The 14,709-nt window shown below is 51.7% G+C and overlaps 1 protein-coding gene across 1 annotated transcript in view; it reads left to right on the top strand.

Moving 5' to 3' along the window:
* The first annotated feature begins 509 nt into the window (after positions 1 to 509).
* FAM107A (family with sequence similarity 107 member A) overlaps positions 510 to 14,709 on the top strand; it is a 32,706-nt gene continuing 18,506 nt past the window's right edge. Inside the window, exons 1-2 of the mRNA XM_068154235.1 lie at positions 510 to 1,003; positions 14,138 to 14,201. Of these exons, the coding sequence (XP_068010336.1) occupies positions 980 to 1,003; positions 14,138 to 14,201 (88 nt within the window). The 5' untranslated portion in view covers positions 510 to 979. The remainder of the gene's footprint in view (positions 1,004 to 14,137; positions 14,202 to 14,709) is intronic.

The following is a 14,709-nucleotide window of genomic DNA, read 5'->3' as shown; positions in this document are numbered from 1 at the left end:
GGAAGAAACATTCCTGCCAAAGTCACTATCTCCTGACAAATAGATAGGAGCTTTTCAAAAGTCCATAATCTGGGAGGCAAGGGAATAAATATGGCTTCAGGAGTCAAATTAAACTTGTTCATTTATAAAAAACCCAACCAACCAATCTTCAACGAGAGATGGGTGCAGGGACAGCAGTCCCCAAATGAGTATTGTTTAGTGCCTTGGCAATTTGAAAGCTGTATTACTGCAGAGGCAGGCACCTACCTTGCTGATTTTCACCGGGCCACATCCCCCAGAGACTTCAGCAAACACCAGCCCTGACCTGCCCGGCCTCCCATGGCACAGCTCCAGGTAACCTGGGCTCAGCTGGGGTCCGTGGTGGGCTCCAGTGCTGCAGCAGCAAACAGGCAGCCTGGGGTGCTTGCAGGAACAAAGTTTGCAAAATCCAGGGCTGCAGCAGGAGCCAAGAGCCAGGACACAGACAGGTAGCAGAGACATAATCCTCCTTTAGTTTTGGGGTACACAATTACTTCGGCAAAGCACCAAAGGAGCAGCTAGGAAGGACGCCAGCGGCGAGGAGCGATGGGTGCCGGGGCCCCGCAGCCGGGCGAATCCGCGTCCTGTGACATCTTGCCCTGTCAAGTGCAATTACTGTAATCTTCCACAGCTTCTCAAAATACGGATCCCAGCTTAGAAACCGGGCATCCGCGGCATGAAAGCTGCCTTTGTGCCCGGGCAGAGCCTGGGCGCGAGCCAGCCGTTAGGTGCATGAAGAAAATGAGTTCTCCACGTGCTGGGAGAAGGGAGGAAAACCAAGCTTTCCCGCCCAACCCTGCCGCACACAGCCTGGAGTTCACCCACGTCTGCCCGCAGCAGCCGGCGAGGGGCTGGGAGCCGCACGGCCACGCATCTCCCCAGGAGGAACAGAGCTGGTGACCGAGGCGAGCCAGCCAGTCCCGCACCCCGGGGGAGAGGAGCACGGCCAGCGCTGCGGACCATGGGGGCGGCTCACGGGAAAAAGGTAACGGCAGGGGTTTGTGGAGGGCCGCTCCGGCAGCGGCAGGGTGATGCAGAAGGCACCATCTGCTCACATGGTGCTTGTTTTGCCCCACGCGTGCTGAGGCAGCTGATGACAGCGAGGGATTAGAGGCAAGGGACCCACTCCTCAGTGTGGCTGTTGCTCGTCAGGGCCAGATTAAGTAATTCCATTTGATGGGCTCAGCACTGAGGCCTGCTGGGGCTTTCAGGACAGTAAGGAGGGTATCAGAGCATTGCAAGAGGACAACCAAAGTTCGGCTTTCTGAGGAGAGACATCAGGCTTGCTCTGAGCACATCGGGCAGCCTGCGGGCTGTCTCCCACATAGGCAATGCAGAGCAAGCCCGAAGTATTTCTGGCTTGTGACGCGCGACCAGCTCCCTCCCGGGACGGGGAGGAGCCAGGCCAGGTCCCACAGTACCCGTTTGCATCTTCCTTTCCTCCAAATTCTTCAGGGAGAGTGGTCAAGCAGCTCCAAAAGGAAACAGGGCTTCACGGAGACAGAACCACGTAGAGGCAACTGGAGATGGCTGTGCCACAGATGCTGTTAGAAGTCCTTTTGCTTTCATGCCTAATGACATCAGTGCCTAGAGGCACATCATCAGTGTTCAGTTGTGATGTCCTGATCTGATGTTAGACTTATGTAGCTTGTGTGGACTTTCTTCTAAAACCAGAGCTGGACACTGTTGCAGGAGAAACACATAAAAGCAACCCACTGGTAACTAGTGTTACCAACACCCAGAAGGAAAATCAGGGCTGATTTGGGACTAGTAAACATTTACCTATTGTCTTGGACCTCAGAGAGGTCCTGGGTACAAGAGGTGCTACTCTCAGCCAGCCCTCTGCTTCTCCAATATCCATCCGGGTGCCAATGTCGCACTGGCTGTAGCACAGAGGGGAGCCACAGTGGTTCCTGGGTCTCAGGGCTCCAACAGGACACCTGGAAGTAGCCACACTCTGCCCACAGTGATCCCCAGATCTTTGCTCAGGTGGCCACAACCGACACGTCTCGGCACATTTGTACAGGCATTACTGAAAGCAGAGAAATAAGCTGGTTAGGTCAGGCTTGGCTCAGAGCCAGTCAGCTCAGCCCTGCTGCATGCAAAGTGATCTGTGCCAGCCTCCAGACCACCAGACCGGACGGCTTTTGAACAGCTTTCCCCATTGCTCCCTCCTTCCAAAACACCATGATCCCACCACAAGCCCAGCACTGAAGGGGCTGGCTCTGAAACACTCCCAGGAGCTCAGGCTGTCCTGCCACAGCGGCTCACTGGCAGCCCCAGAAAGCTCCGAGACAGTTTTACTTTCATGGGCACCAAAAGGTCAGAAATTTCACTTCTTTTTCAGCCTCCCTAACATTTGCTAGGTTGACAAAAGCCTGTGCCACTGCCCAACTGGCATTAAGCAAGGATGGTTGACTGGCAGCTCCTGGGCCATTGCTTTACCTTTAGGCTGAAGCTGATGGGGGATTGAAACGTGAAAGCTCCTTTTAATGCACTTCCAGGGTGGACGTGACCAGCAGTCTCCAGCCTTCTGTGAGGACCAGACTGCATCCAGGTGACAGACAGGAAAGTTCACCTTCCCCCAGCCCTTAGAGAATCAGCATGGCTCAGGGCACAAGGAGCTGCCAGGCATGACCCCATCTACCAGCTACAGCCCAGAGAGGACCCTCATGAGAGCATGGAGTGGGAGGAAGGCTCAGCACCCCTCGCCAGTGCTGCCTGCATTAGCAGTCTCAGCTTCACCCCTTTTAAATTTAGACCAGAGCAGCACTCCAAGGGGATTACAGTAGTGGATTGTGGAGTGCAAGGCAATCCTCAGCTCCACAACAAAAGGGACCGGAAAGGCTGCCAGCGTGGCTCCAAGGACATTTATATTTTCAAAGGCTGCAGCTGCTCCCAAAAAACCTGTTCTGGTATCACCACTGTCCTGTGGGTACAAGCCAACAGCAGGGCTCCAGCAAGACACAGTCCCCCGCCAGGGTACCCATCACTGCAAGGCAAAGGCTTTGTCAGGGGCTGGGTTCAGGGTGCTGCAGAGCCTGTGATTCCCTGCTGATTCTTCTGCTCTGCAGAGCACCAGCCCTGCTGGGCACAGGAATGGGAATAACATCCTTCTAACCGCAGCACACAATCTTCAATTAACCCTGCAAGAGCCTGAGGAGATGCTCCCAGACTTCTGGCAGTGTAAGGGGTTGCTTCCAGCACCTGCACTTCCACTGCTTTTCTCCCCAGCTTCTCAAGGCAGGCTTTGCACAGTGACTGTTTCCCCAGGGAAAGTTTTCTGTCCCCAAATTCCCAAGAGTGTCAGTTTACACTAATGTCAGATGAGCTGAGATTAGCCTTGCTGCTGAGCAGGGAGCTTTGCTCTGCGGCTGGTTTAAAATAACAAGCGGCAGCACGCCAGGGAGAGAGGCTCTGCTTGTTCAAACCATGGTACCTGGCTGCTCATGTTGAAAACTGGGGCCTGGAGAGCATCCTTTAAATCCACTTCATGTGAGCATTGCAGAAGGATGGGAGCAGCATTGCTGGATGCTGCTGGGGGGATATCCCCATGAACAGGACTCACCCCACTGGTGAAGGTATCCCCACAACCTGGCCAGAGAAGTGCTTTCACCTGTGTCCCAGCTCACACAGGACATACTGTCTGGTCTTTCACCTTTCTCTTTAGGCACAAGGGGCCCAAGAATCGCACCATGTCCCTCAGCCACCATGGCTGGCCCAGAGCAGAGCCCCTTTTCTGACCACCTTTCACTTCTGCCAAGCTGCTCCACCAACACACTTACCTGAACCTCATGAAGTTTTCTCACCAGTGACTGCAAATGTTATTCACAGTATAACTGAGGTGAAGGCTACAAAAAAATCAACACTTCCACTCCAGAATATAAAGCAAGGCCTAAAAATATTCCTCTGCCAAAAGGTGTGAGGGGGGAATAATTCTTTTGCTCTGCCCCTTGTTAGCAGGAGGAGGTTCTTAAATAGGCACTGCTCATCCAGCAGCAGTGCTGCGGGTAACAGCAAGATCATGTTCCTACTAAGCATCCATTTAGAAGTCAGTCATCTGGTCTGTCAGGACAATGGTCTCAGCTTTGAAAAGCCATCTGTATGCTGCTGTCACAGGGCAGGGAGAAAATATGAGCTAAAAGTTGTGATTTTTTAGGGGGTTCCACTCATCCTGAAGGAGGCAGGAAGCAGCAGTCATATTTTCCCAACATCACTTAATGCTGAGCAAGGGACTCCTCTCCCCAGACCCTGTGAGAGGTGAACACCCAGAAACAGACATCCCTCTTGTGGGACTAACCCTGACAGTTCAGCTCTACAGGCATGTATGCTGCTTGACATCACCCCAGCACCAGATCTGTGCATGCAGGGCAACTCCAGCTACAGCAGCACCCACCATGCTCAGCACTGTCGCTTTTCTGAACTAGCACCAGCTGCAACAGGGAGCAGAGCTCCAAAATGCCAAGATAACATTTAAAGGGAAACTTTAAAATGTCTATAATACTGAATGAAGGATCTACATTGACCAAAAAGCTGGTTCTCAATATTCAAGAGCTTAGAAACTCTTATCCCCACTACAAAAATCCTAGGGTCTTGTTTTGGAAAGCACAGGAGCAAGGTGAACACAATGAGCTGCACCCATGGTTGGGAGGAGAGGTTTACAATGAGAAAGAAAAGGGTAGTTTCATGCTGGTGCAGCAAATGACAGGGAAGAAACTGCCACAAAGGGACAAGCATGGTGGCTGTCCTGGTACAGGTACACCAATTGCACAAGGCCAAAGGAGGCACCTCCAGGACTTGTCATCACCAACCCCTTCAGCTACCAGCATGGGCAGCAGTTGTAACTGAAACAGCTTAAAAACCAAGATGAGGAATAAGGCACAAATTGCTCCCAGAACATAAAGAAGAGCTTGACCACAGAAAGATAAAGAGGCATAAATGTAGCAACTTAAAACACCCAGGAAAGGCTCCATGGTCCAGCAGCCCCTCTCACATGAGAGAGGACACTACAGGGACACAGCCCACAGCAGCGGGCTGGGGCATGGCTGCCCCGTTGTGTTCTGCAGACTGGCAGGCACAGCAGGATTTTCCTGTCCCTCCCCAACAGCTATTTCAGAGCTGGGAGCTGATGTTCCTGCCAGCTCTTTCACAGCTATCCCTGTGCCCAGGCTGCACAAGTGCCCTCCAAGGGACACTGCCTGCTCTGCCACTGGAGCAATATCCATCCCCCATCACTGGCCAGGGCTCCTGCTATGCATTCAGCAAGAGGAGCTGTGGGTGCTAAGGGTCCCACCAACAGTCACTGAATGCCACCAGTTGTTTGGTGGCACTGGCCCTGGGAGCATATCCAAAAATCAGATGGCAACTGGGAGCCACGAGTTTTCAGAGTCTGAAGCATTGCACTGCTCAGGGAAGGATTTTGCCTCATGTTGCCTGCAACAAGCCTTGGTTCAGATGGACAGAAGAAGAGCTGATGACTGCACACCAGGAAAGTCCCCAAGTGTCTCATGAGAGTGGGGAAACCACTGAAGAAAAATCCATTTCTGGGCAAAAATAACATACACCCAGAAAACAGCAGCTCAGGCTCATGAGACAGAAAACACCTGTAAGTGCTCTCACCTATCTGACACAGCGTAGCTCAGAGTGGGAAAGCTGGGTCAGGGCTGGTCCCAGAACCTCCACAGAAGCTCTCTAAGATGTCTTTATCCTGCCTCTTCTTGCCTTCCTCTTCATTAGCCCTTTTAAGTCTCACAGGTGGTAACATCTGGAGACCCAGAATAAACAGAAACACTGCTTCAGGGTTTTGTAGCTTTCAAAGAAACTAAAATAAAATGCTGTAGCACCCCAGCCTCAGAAGCCAAACTCATTACAATGGGTTGTTCTAGCTCCTAGAAAGAGACCACAACTTTATTTCTTACCTCTTCATCCCAAGTACCTCGACAGCACAGGTAAACCAGCTCCAATGTCTAATTCAACCCACTCTCTGCCTCCATAGAAGCTGACATTTTGGTCCTGGGAGGGCTTGCACAGGCTTACTGCAGGCAGGGAACTAATTTGGACACAGCAGCCCCAGTTTAAGTTTCTGCCTTCCCCAGCCTTCGTGTTGTTCCTGCAGCTGCACGGGACCAGCAGCCTATGTGCTGCACCCTTCATCACAGTGCAAAACTGCTGTCATGGTAGCCATATGAATCTCTAAACAGTTGATTCTGCCCTGAAGCAGCACAGGGGTGTGAACACGAGCACAGGATATGCAGCCCACATGCCAGTAAGGCAACTGACTACACCTGAGCAGTCCATGCATGGGAAGCTGTGATATAGGGGGGCTTGATCTGTGGTTTAAGGTGCTGGGCAGGATGTAGAGGAGCATGCTGCCAGCTTCTCCAGAGGAAGGGCAGGGGCTGGCTGGCACCAGGCACTGCTGCTTACAGCATCTGAAGCTGTAATGAAGCCATGGAAGAGAGCTCAGACTGAAGGGAGTTGCACAATGCACTTGTGAGGGGACCAGGAAGACCACTGCATGGGAAATGCAGCAGCTGCCAGGTCTGGGATGGCTCAGCAGTCCTCAAATAAAAACAGATTACAGCAATTAAAGGCTTCACTGCTTTACTGCTTTGCTCTGCTCCTGTGGGGAGCTTGTTCAAGTGATGGCTGCTGCCTTCTCATGACCCCTGCAACAACAGGGATGCTTCACCTCCTCCTCTGCTGCCTCCTCTTTTTGCAGCCCATTGTGGCAGGCAAGCTGGCAGGTGGCATCTCATCCCAGATGACAACCAAACCTCCTCCCTTTTGGCCCCTTCCCTTTGGGGTCCCACCTGCACAGGACCTGGCTGGCTGCTGCTGGCATACACTGCCCACAGGGAACAGACCACCCTGCTCTGCCTTGCCACCCTGCTGACAGCAGTGCCTGGAGCTGCTGGGGCATTTCTGCCCTAATTTTTTACAAATCCCCTTTTTTGAAGCTAAGGACCAATTCTAGTGGCCATGGCTAGTTAAAAAGCATGACAAAGAGGCATCAGAGGAGCAGATTTCTGATGGCAGCACTATCCTTGGCCCCTGGCATAAAGTCCCTAGTTGTGAAATAGAGTAATGATGCCACTACAGCCTGGTGCCTCTAAGACAGCATGGCACAGTGCCAGAAATAAATATTGTCTCTATTATTCATGTAGCATAAGCCTTGGATTTTGCAAAATGTCATTCTTCAAGGCACTTTAGAGTGTCTTAATGGTGTCTCTACAGCATGACAGCAATTCGCTCCCAAACTGCTGGAGCCCTTTTGTGCCAGTGACTGATGCTCTTCCTGTGCAGCAGCAGCAGCCCCAGAAATAGTGGAGCAGTCTTTCACATCATCAGTGGTAGCAGACCTCCAGCACTGGGTGAAAATAAGCTCCTGAGACAGATGAAAAATGACTTATCCTTAGCAACAACTTAACTGCTGCTAGGAACAATGAGGTGGATGATGCAGGTATTGCCAACAGGTAGCCCTATGAGAATTTGGCCTTGTCCTGGCATGCAGCACTTATGTGCTCTGCACAGTGCAAGGGACCAGATTTAAAAGCACTCAACTACAGGTGAGGGCTTCCTTAGGATCAAGGGAGAAGAGCAAATCCATCAGCACCACACTGATGGATGGATGCACGGATGAATAGAAGCACTGCTCGGATTTGTGCTGGGGAGCTGGCGAGAGCCTCCCCCTGCCCTTCACAGTGGGACATCAGGCTTCACAGTCAGCTTGAATGCTGACAAATGAGCCTCACATGCTGGCTGCCGCGGGGCTGAGCCCTGTCACTGATGCTGTCATTAATCAGCAGGAAATTTTCGGCAGAGGTCTGGAGCGTTGCACTCCATCTCCCCACGCCGCAGCCAGGGAGCAGCATTTGCTCAGCTTCAGCGGGGAGGTCGGCAGGGGTCCCTGCCCCGCAGCTGGCGGCTCTGCAGAGCTCCCCTTCCCATGCTGTCGCTTCCCTTCTTTAGCCTTTCTTGCGCTGTTTTTCCAGGCAGTCTGTGAAATCAGACTCGATTTGCCAGCCTTCATGGCTGCAGGAGGGCTGGGCTTGCCTTCTGGGGCCAGCCCCACCCGGAGGATTTGGGAGAGGAGCGGCACTGGTAACAAAGACAGGCAGAGGTCAGCACTGCACTCATCTGGGTCAAATTGTGTTTTGTTTATGAATAAAATAACATCAAGTGCTATTTGAAGCATTTGCAATTTTCCATTTGACTGGGCAGCAAAGTGGCCACCTGGCTGGTGCTTCCCGAGAGCAGCCTGGGAGCTGCAGTAACGTGAGCCTGGCTCCCTGTCCAGACTGAGAGCTCAGCCTCCTTCTGCAAGCCTACATTTACAAACTGCATTTGCCAAAAAAAATCAAAAACCAAACCAAAAAATTTTCAAAAGAAAATCCCCCAGGCCGATGGTTGCTCTGGTGGAACAGCCACAAGCATCCACCCTCCTCCTCCCAAGAAACGCTGCAGACTTGCAGAGGTCAAAAGAGTGGTAATGAAATGTTACACCAATAACTTGATATTTCTCAGACTCCTTTGCAATACGATAGTGAAATCAGCTATGGCTGTGCCCAGCGACCAGGAGTAATACAAGCCCATGGCATCACTTGAAAAACCTGCTCACCCCGAGCAGGTGTGCTGTGTGCAGGGCTGGAGAAGGGCAGCAGGCAGCCTGGCACAGGGAGAGATGGGGCTGGGCACCGGGCTGGAGCAAGCACGGGCTGCCGTGGTGGTTCAGAGACCCTGCTGAGACCCCTTCCCATGACAAGGGCAGTGTCAGGGCAGCAGATTTCATAGCTGCTGGCTCAGGAATGCTGGGGATGTGCCTGGACATCAGCTCCTGGGTGCCTGCCAGTCCCGATTGCAAAACCTGCCAAAATAACAGTGTCTGACAATGAGCTGGGAGCAGAGGAATGTGCACGGTCAAGCTCCCTGCTGGAGAGTAACTCTCCTGAACCCAGCATCACTCTGCCCCTGCCAGAGAGAGGCACTTGCAGTTTCTCTCAACAGCCCCAACAGCAGCTGCGTCATGACCTCCACCAGGAGGGCAGAGCAGTCTGCCAGATCCAGAGGGGGACCGCTGCCTTTCCTAGCCCTCAAGACATTTTGGAAATTCATCCAAACTGCAGTGCTTTATCCAGCCAAAGGCCAGCAGGGAGTTAACAGTGATTAGGTGCTGGAGCATGCTGTTGATTGTGCTTCTCCTTAATGAGAACATGGTTTCATCTCAGCAAACATGTGTGCCAGCTTGCTGAATCAAAAAAGCCTCAACACATCACATGGTGAGACTGTGCAGCAAAACAATTGAGCTGACAGATCTCTGTGCATTGACATCACAGATGGGAAAAAGTCTTACTAATCCTCAAAAGTTTCTTCCAGTGATTTCACTGAGGTCCCTGGATCAGTCCCAGATGCTGCAAATGAACAGACAGACCAGAATTCAGCCATAACACAGGAGATTTGGGCAACAGCTTAGAGGTATCTCAGCATCCAGGAGCATGTAAGAGACATTTTTATACAGAGCACTGGGAGCAGCAAGAGCGTATTTGGAGCTAATTGAAAGCAGGGGTAGAGTACAATTTGGCTAACTTCTAAATGGCATGTTTTGTGGCTTCATCACACAGAGAAATGCTGGCTTCGATCTGCCAACCATCAATGCCTTGTTCCAGGTCATGACAACTTCTTTCACAGCCCCTGGGTTAAGCAATAAGACTATTTTAATCAGTTCATTCATTGAACACTGATGTCAACAGCTGCTACAGCTCCTTATGGGCAAAGTACCATCCTCTGAGCTCATGCACTGGGTAATTTTCAGCCCTGCTAATGGTGCTTCCTTCCCAAAACCAGGTCTGTAGGAGATTCACATCAGTTCTCAGTCTGGGTGACATTTCACCCACTATAATACCTCTTTATCACCATGATCTGATTGCAGCAATTTCTTGCCTAATTTATTAGCTCAAACATTGGCTACAGCACAATGTAGATGTTACAACACTGCACCTTAATGGCACCTGTATGAATCCGTACCTGCCTGAAGCCATCCTCCTCACCTCTTCTGTGGCTCACACTCTGACCACACCAGCAGCTCATTTCCCTAACCACTTGCATCAAAGCACAAACATGGTCCAAAATTATCAGCTATCAGTTTTGCTACAAGTAGATATTAGAGTGCCCACGTGTGGGACAGGTAACACTGATTAATGGTTTATCCAGGGAGGCTTGCCTTGAGCTGCAGCAGGAGCATTGCACTCCCTGAGCAGGGAGCCGTGGAGGCGGATGCCTGCTTAGAGCTGGTGGGTCCAAGCAGCCCACAGCTACAAAATTGCCTCCAAACTCTTGCTGCAGGAGTTCTTTGTATTGGAGTCAGGGCCAGGAACATTCCTGCTGCAACATAATGATGCCCAGGATGTTGGGAGTAACATAGAACAGTAAAAGCAGAACATAAGACTACCTACTGTCGATACTTCATGTTGCTTTGCTACATTTAACCCCACCTAATGGCCAGGCTATTTTCAGTTCAGGTGGTAGGGCTCCTGACTGACATGGTTGAAGCAGGCTGGGGATCTGAAGCAGGAGCTGGCCTTTGGGCCAGGGGTACCTGCTCCCACCAGCATGATCCCATCCAGGATGCTCCCCCTCTTGCTGGAGAAATTCCCTGGCCAGAGTCGCTGCGTTCTGGATGCTGCTGCCACCTATTGAAGCATCGTGTGGGCTTGGGGCAGTTCCTTCTCCATCTGCCTGGCATACTTCATCTGTTCTGCTCACCTACAGAGGGGCACAGTGTTACCATCGGATGCCAGGTTCACTACTTCCTACTTCTGGCAGCATGCAGTAGCAGTGGACACAGAAGCGGTTTTCACGTGGGGGCTTGGGGATGTTTTGGGAAGTAGGAGTCATTTACTACAGTACACCCTCCCTGTCTGAACCCTCACTGTGACAAAGGAAGATCTCTGACTCCTGTGGTACTCATCCTCCTGCCCAGCTGTGTTGGGGACAGAGTCCAGTCCCTTGCTTTGTCCTGTGGGGAGCAGATAAAAGTCTATCATCTGGGCAATCATTAACTCCCCTCTGTTAGCTGGCGAGGTGCAAGAAGCCATCCTGCTCTGCAAACACAACTCATGGCTTGTGTGGAGATTAGCAGAAGTGCGTTCCAGCCATCCCATAGCACAGAGGTGACAGAGTATCAGGGCAAAGCGCTGCCATTGCCAAGGTCACAGTACAACCAGTACAACTTCTTAGGTTGTAATGGAATTGCACCAAGTTTGTGCTGGGGCCCAGGGCACAGGAAGCCTTAGAAGGCAGGGCTGGGCCGCCTGGCTGGTCCCCACCATGACAGGCAGCATCTCAGCCACTGTCTAGCACGAATGCATCAGAGGAAACATTAAACCAGCCCCCAAGACCTCCCTACGGTGAGAGGCGAAATGCTGTCTGCCTTCAAGTCTCAGCCCTGGGTGACTTTGTTGGGGCCAGAATTTTGTCTGCAGATCAGGAGACCAGTCATGACTGGCAGCAGAGCTGCACTCCCAACCCCACACTGAGAGTGGAGATTTAATAAAGATAGAGACAGGCAGGGCCAGGCAGAGCTGTCTGCTCTGTAATTCACAGCTTGCACCCAGGCTCCTTGGCGCGGTGGCCAGGAGGACAGCAAGCCCAGCTTGGCGGCAGTGTTATCTCTCTGCTGCTGCATTCACATCAGCTGGCTGCATTACACAACCCTGGAAAAGCCACTATTTGTGTTGGGCACTCACTTGACATGTCTGGGGGTTTTAAATACACAGGAGACCTGTCTACACAAGGAAGCTCCTGGTGTCACAGCAGCTGGCTAGAGAAAGGACAGCCAGCAGCCAACATCATTTGGCAGAGTCACTCAGCAGTTCAAAGTCAATCTAATGTACAGCCACAGTAAGGAGGACCTGGGGTGGGCTCCCCCCCCCGGGGTGGGCTCCCCCCCCAAGCCACCTTCCTCCTCCCAGTACTCATTCATTAACCACACAGTCACCCATCAGTAACAGCCCAGGGGCACATTCAGCACAGCCATGACAGAGTTCCAGCCAAACCAATTCTATGATTCTGCCAGCTCCTGGCATGAGGACACCCACCTCATCCCCCTGCCCACCCCCCCTTTCCTCTCCCCAATTCCCCCTTCACCCAGATTATAGAATCATAGAATGACTTGAGTTGGAAGAAACCTTAGAGATCATCTAATTCCACCCCTGCTGCCATGGGCAGGGACACTTCCCACTTGCCCAGGTTGCTCAAAGCCTCATCCAGCCTGGTTTTAAACATTCCAGGGATGAGGTGTCCACAACTTCTCTGGCCAACCTGTTCCAGTGTCCCACCACCTTCATAGCAAAGAACTTCTTCCTAATGTCTAATCTAAATTTATCCTGCACTAGTCTAAAACCATTGCCTATTGTCCTATCACCACATGACCTTGTAAGGAGTCCTTCTTCAGCTTTCCTGTAGGCCCCCTTCAGGTCCTGGAAGGGCACTCTGAGGTCTCCCTGAAGCCTTCTTTTCTCCAGACTGAACATACTCAACTTCCTCAGCCTGCCCTCACAGGACAGGAGAGGTGTTTCAGTCCTCTGATCATCTTTGTGGCCCTCCCCTGGACCCCCTCCAACAGGTCCATGTCTCTCTTGTGTTGGGGGCTCCAGCACTGTACACAGTACTCCAGGTGGGGTCTCGGAAGAGCACAGCAGAGTGGCAGAATTGCCTCCCTTGACCTGCTGGCCACACATCTTTTGATGCAGCCCAGGATACAGATGGCTTTTTATGGTGCTAGGGCACATTGCCAGTTCATGTCAAGCACCTCACCAACCAGCACCCCCAAGTCCTTCTCTGCAGGGCTGCTCTCGATCCACTTGTCACCCAGCCTGTACTTGTGCTGCACGACACCTCGCCTGCAAATCCCCCACAGCACTCACAGCAATACAGGATCACGCTGAGCACAGTAGACATAATGAGGGATACTGGAGTGAGCTCCCCATGTCACCTTCTCCTAGGACATGAAGGTACACCATCAGGAACATGGGGGCAGTTGGTGAATGACGCAACTTGTCTGCAGGAGCCACTCCAGATAAATATCACCCAGCAATGAGCCGCCTTCACACAATAACTTGCAGGGAGCTACAGCAGGAATACAAAGGCTGTTTGTTAATCTCAGAGACTCAGGAGCACAGGGTGAGATTGCTTACTAATTTAGGTAGCAAAGACAATCGTTGTGCAAGGAGCTCCTAGCAAAACAATTTTGCCATTAAGAGTCCTTTGCTTCAGGACAGGAGGTCCTAAGCACCCTACAAACCCACTTCCCTGCAGAGAGGACCCCAGATGTGCAAGTGGTCAGGCACTAGGGCTTATCAGACAGATATGTGTCCAGAAATTTTAGCTTGCCTGTTCCCAAACTGTTTTACTCAGTTGAGAGAAGATGTTGGTGGATCACAGACCTTTTCTACTCCCACATCTACCAGCCATAACCACACTTGCTCAGGAGGTCAAGACAGGTCTACATTTACGCACACACATCTTCAGTGAACTGACAGACCCAAAGCCTAGCACCAGGTGTTGAGCTTTAGCCTATTCAAAGACAACTTGAGGGCAGACATACAAATGTGCATCTATCTCTTTTTCAGTTTAAAATTGAGCCAGGTGATTCTTTGGAGTGTCCAGTGAGCAGCCAGGCTACAAGGCAATGGGTGATGTGAGGGGAATCTACACAGCCATGAAAAGCTCATGGGGCACATATGGGCTGCAAGGCAGGTGCAGTTTGAGCAAACTGCACACCCTCCCTCCCTAAAGCCCTCTCCTCCACCACACCCTTGGTCTAGGGGCAAATGTTGCATGGTATCTTCAAAATCCTGTCTGTGTCTAACCCACAGCTGGTCAGGATGGGCTGACTATGCTTGCACAAGGACACGTATGCACTCACCAAGCACAGGGGAATGCAGACCAACCTGCCTCTCATCTCCTGGATCTGATGCTCCATGTCAATTAGATTTAACAGCTTCTGGTCAGGAGATGGAAAAAAAATGTTTAAGTCTCTAGTAGCAGATGACCAGCAGCTCCTCCCACGTTTCATCTGTAACAGAGCAACAGTCATTTTCATTTCTCTCTTTTCTTCTAGAAAGAATATTCCCTTCAGTCCAAATGTCCAAGTGGAAGTGGGAAGCCCAGGAGCAGCAGCTCAGGTGAGTGCCAGCAGCTTTGAGAGGTGAGCAGGGAGAGGCTGGGGTTTCTGGTCACATCCAGCACTGATGAGACTTGGCTGGAAAACAGGGCTGGAATGGAAGAAAATACTGGGATGTGGGGAAGAGCAAAATGTGGAGAGGTGAAAATAAGTGAACAAGCACCCCTGGCCTCTTTCTCCAGTCCTTCTCAGGGCTAACAGCATTAGACCAAGATGTGACCCATGCCATGCATGCACCCATGGGTGCCACAGCACGTGAATGTGACTGTACACATGCCAGTGCCCTCCAGCTTCCCTTATCCCCTTCTTCTGAGTGAATATGGTTTCACTCTGTCTCTGCCCACCTCCTGGGACCAAAATGCTGGCCATTTGTAGGCTGACATGGGGCAACTTGGGCAGAGCTGGACTGCTGCATCCACCTAAAAGACAAAAGGACCTGCTGGGGGAGTTAACTCCATCTTCTCCTCTAGCTTTGCAGCCTCTGGTTTCCCAGGCCTGTGGTAATTCAA

Source organism: Melanerpes formicivorus, unplaced genomic scaffold, assembly GCF_026170545.1.
Source record: "Melanerpes formicivorus ecotype bairdi unplaced genomic scaffold, bMelFor1.0.p_v2 SCAF_28, whole genome shotgun sequence".
Classification (NCBI taxonomy): Eukaryota; Metazoa; Chordata; class Aves; order Piciformes; family Picidae; genus Melanerpes; species Melanerpes formicivorus.
This window is presented reverse-complemented; position numbering and strand designations above follow the sequence as displayed.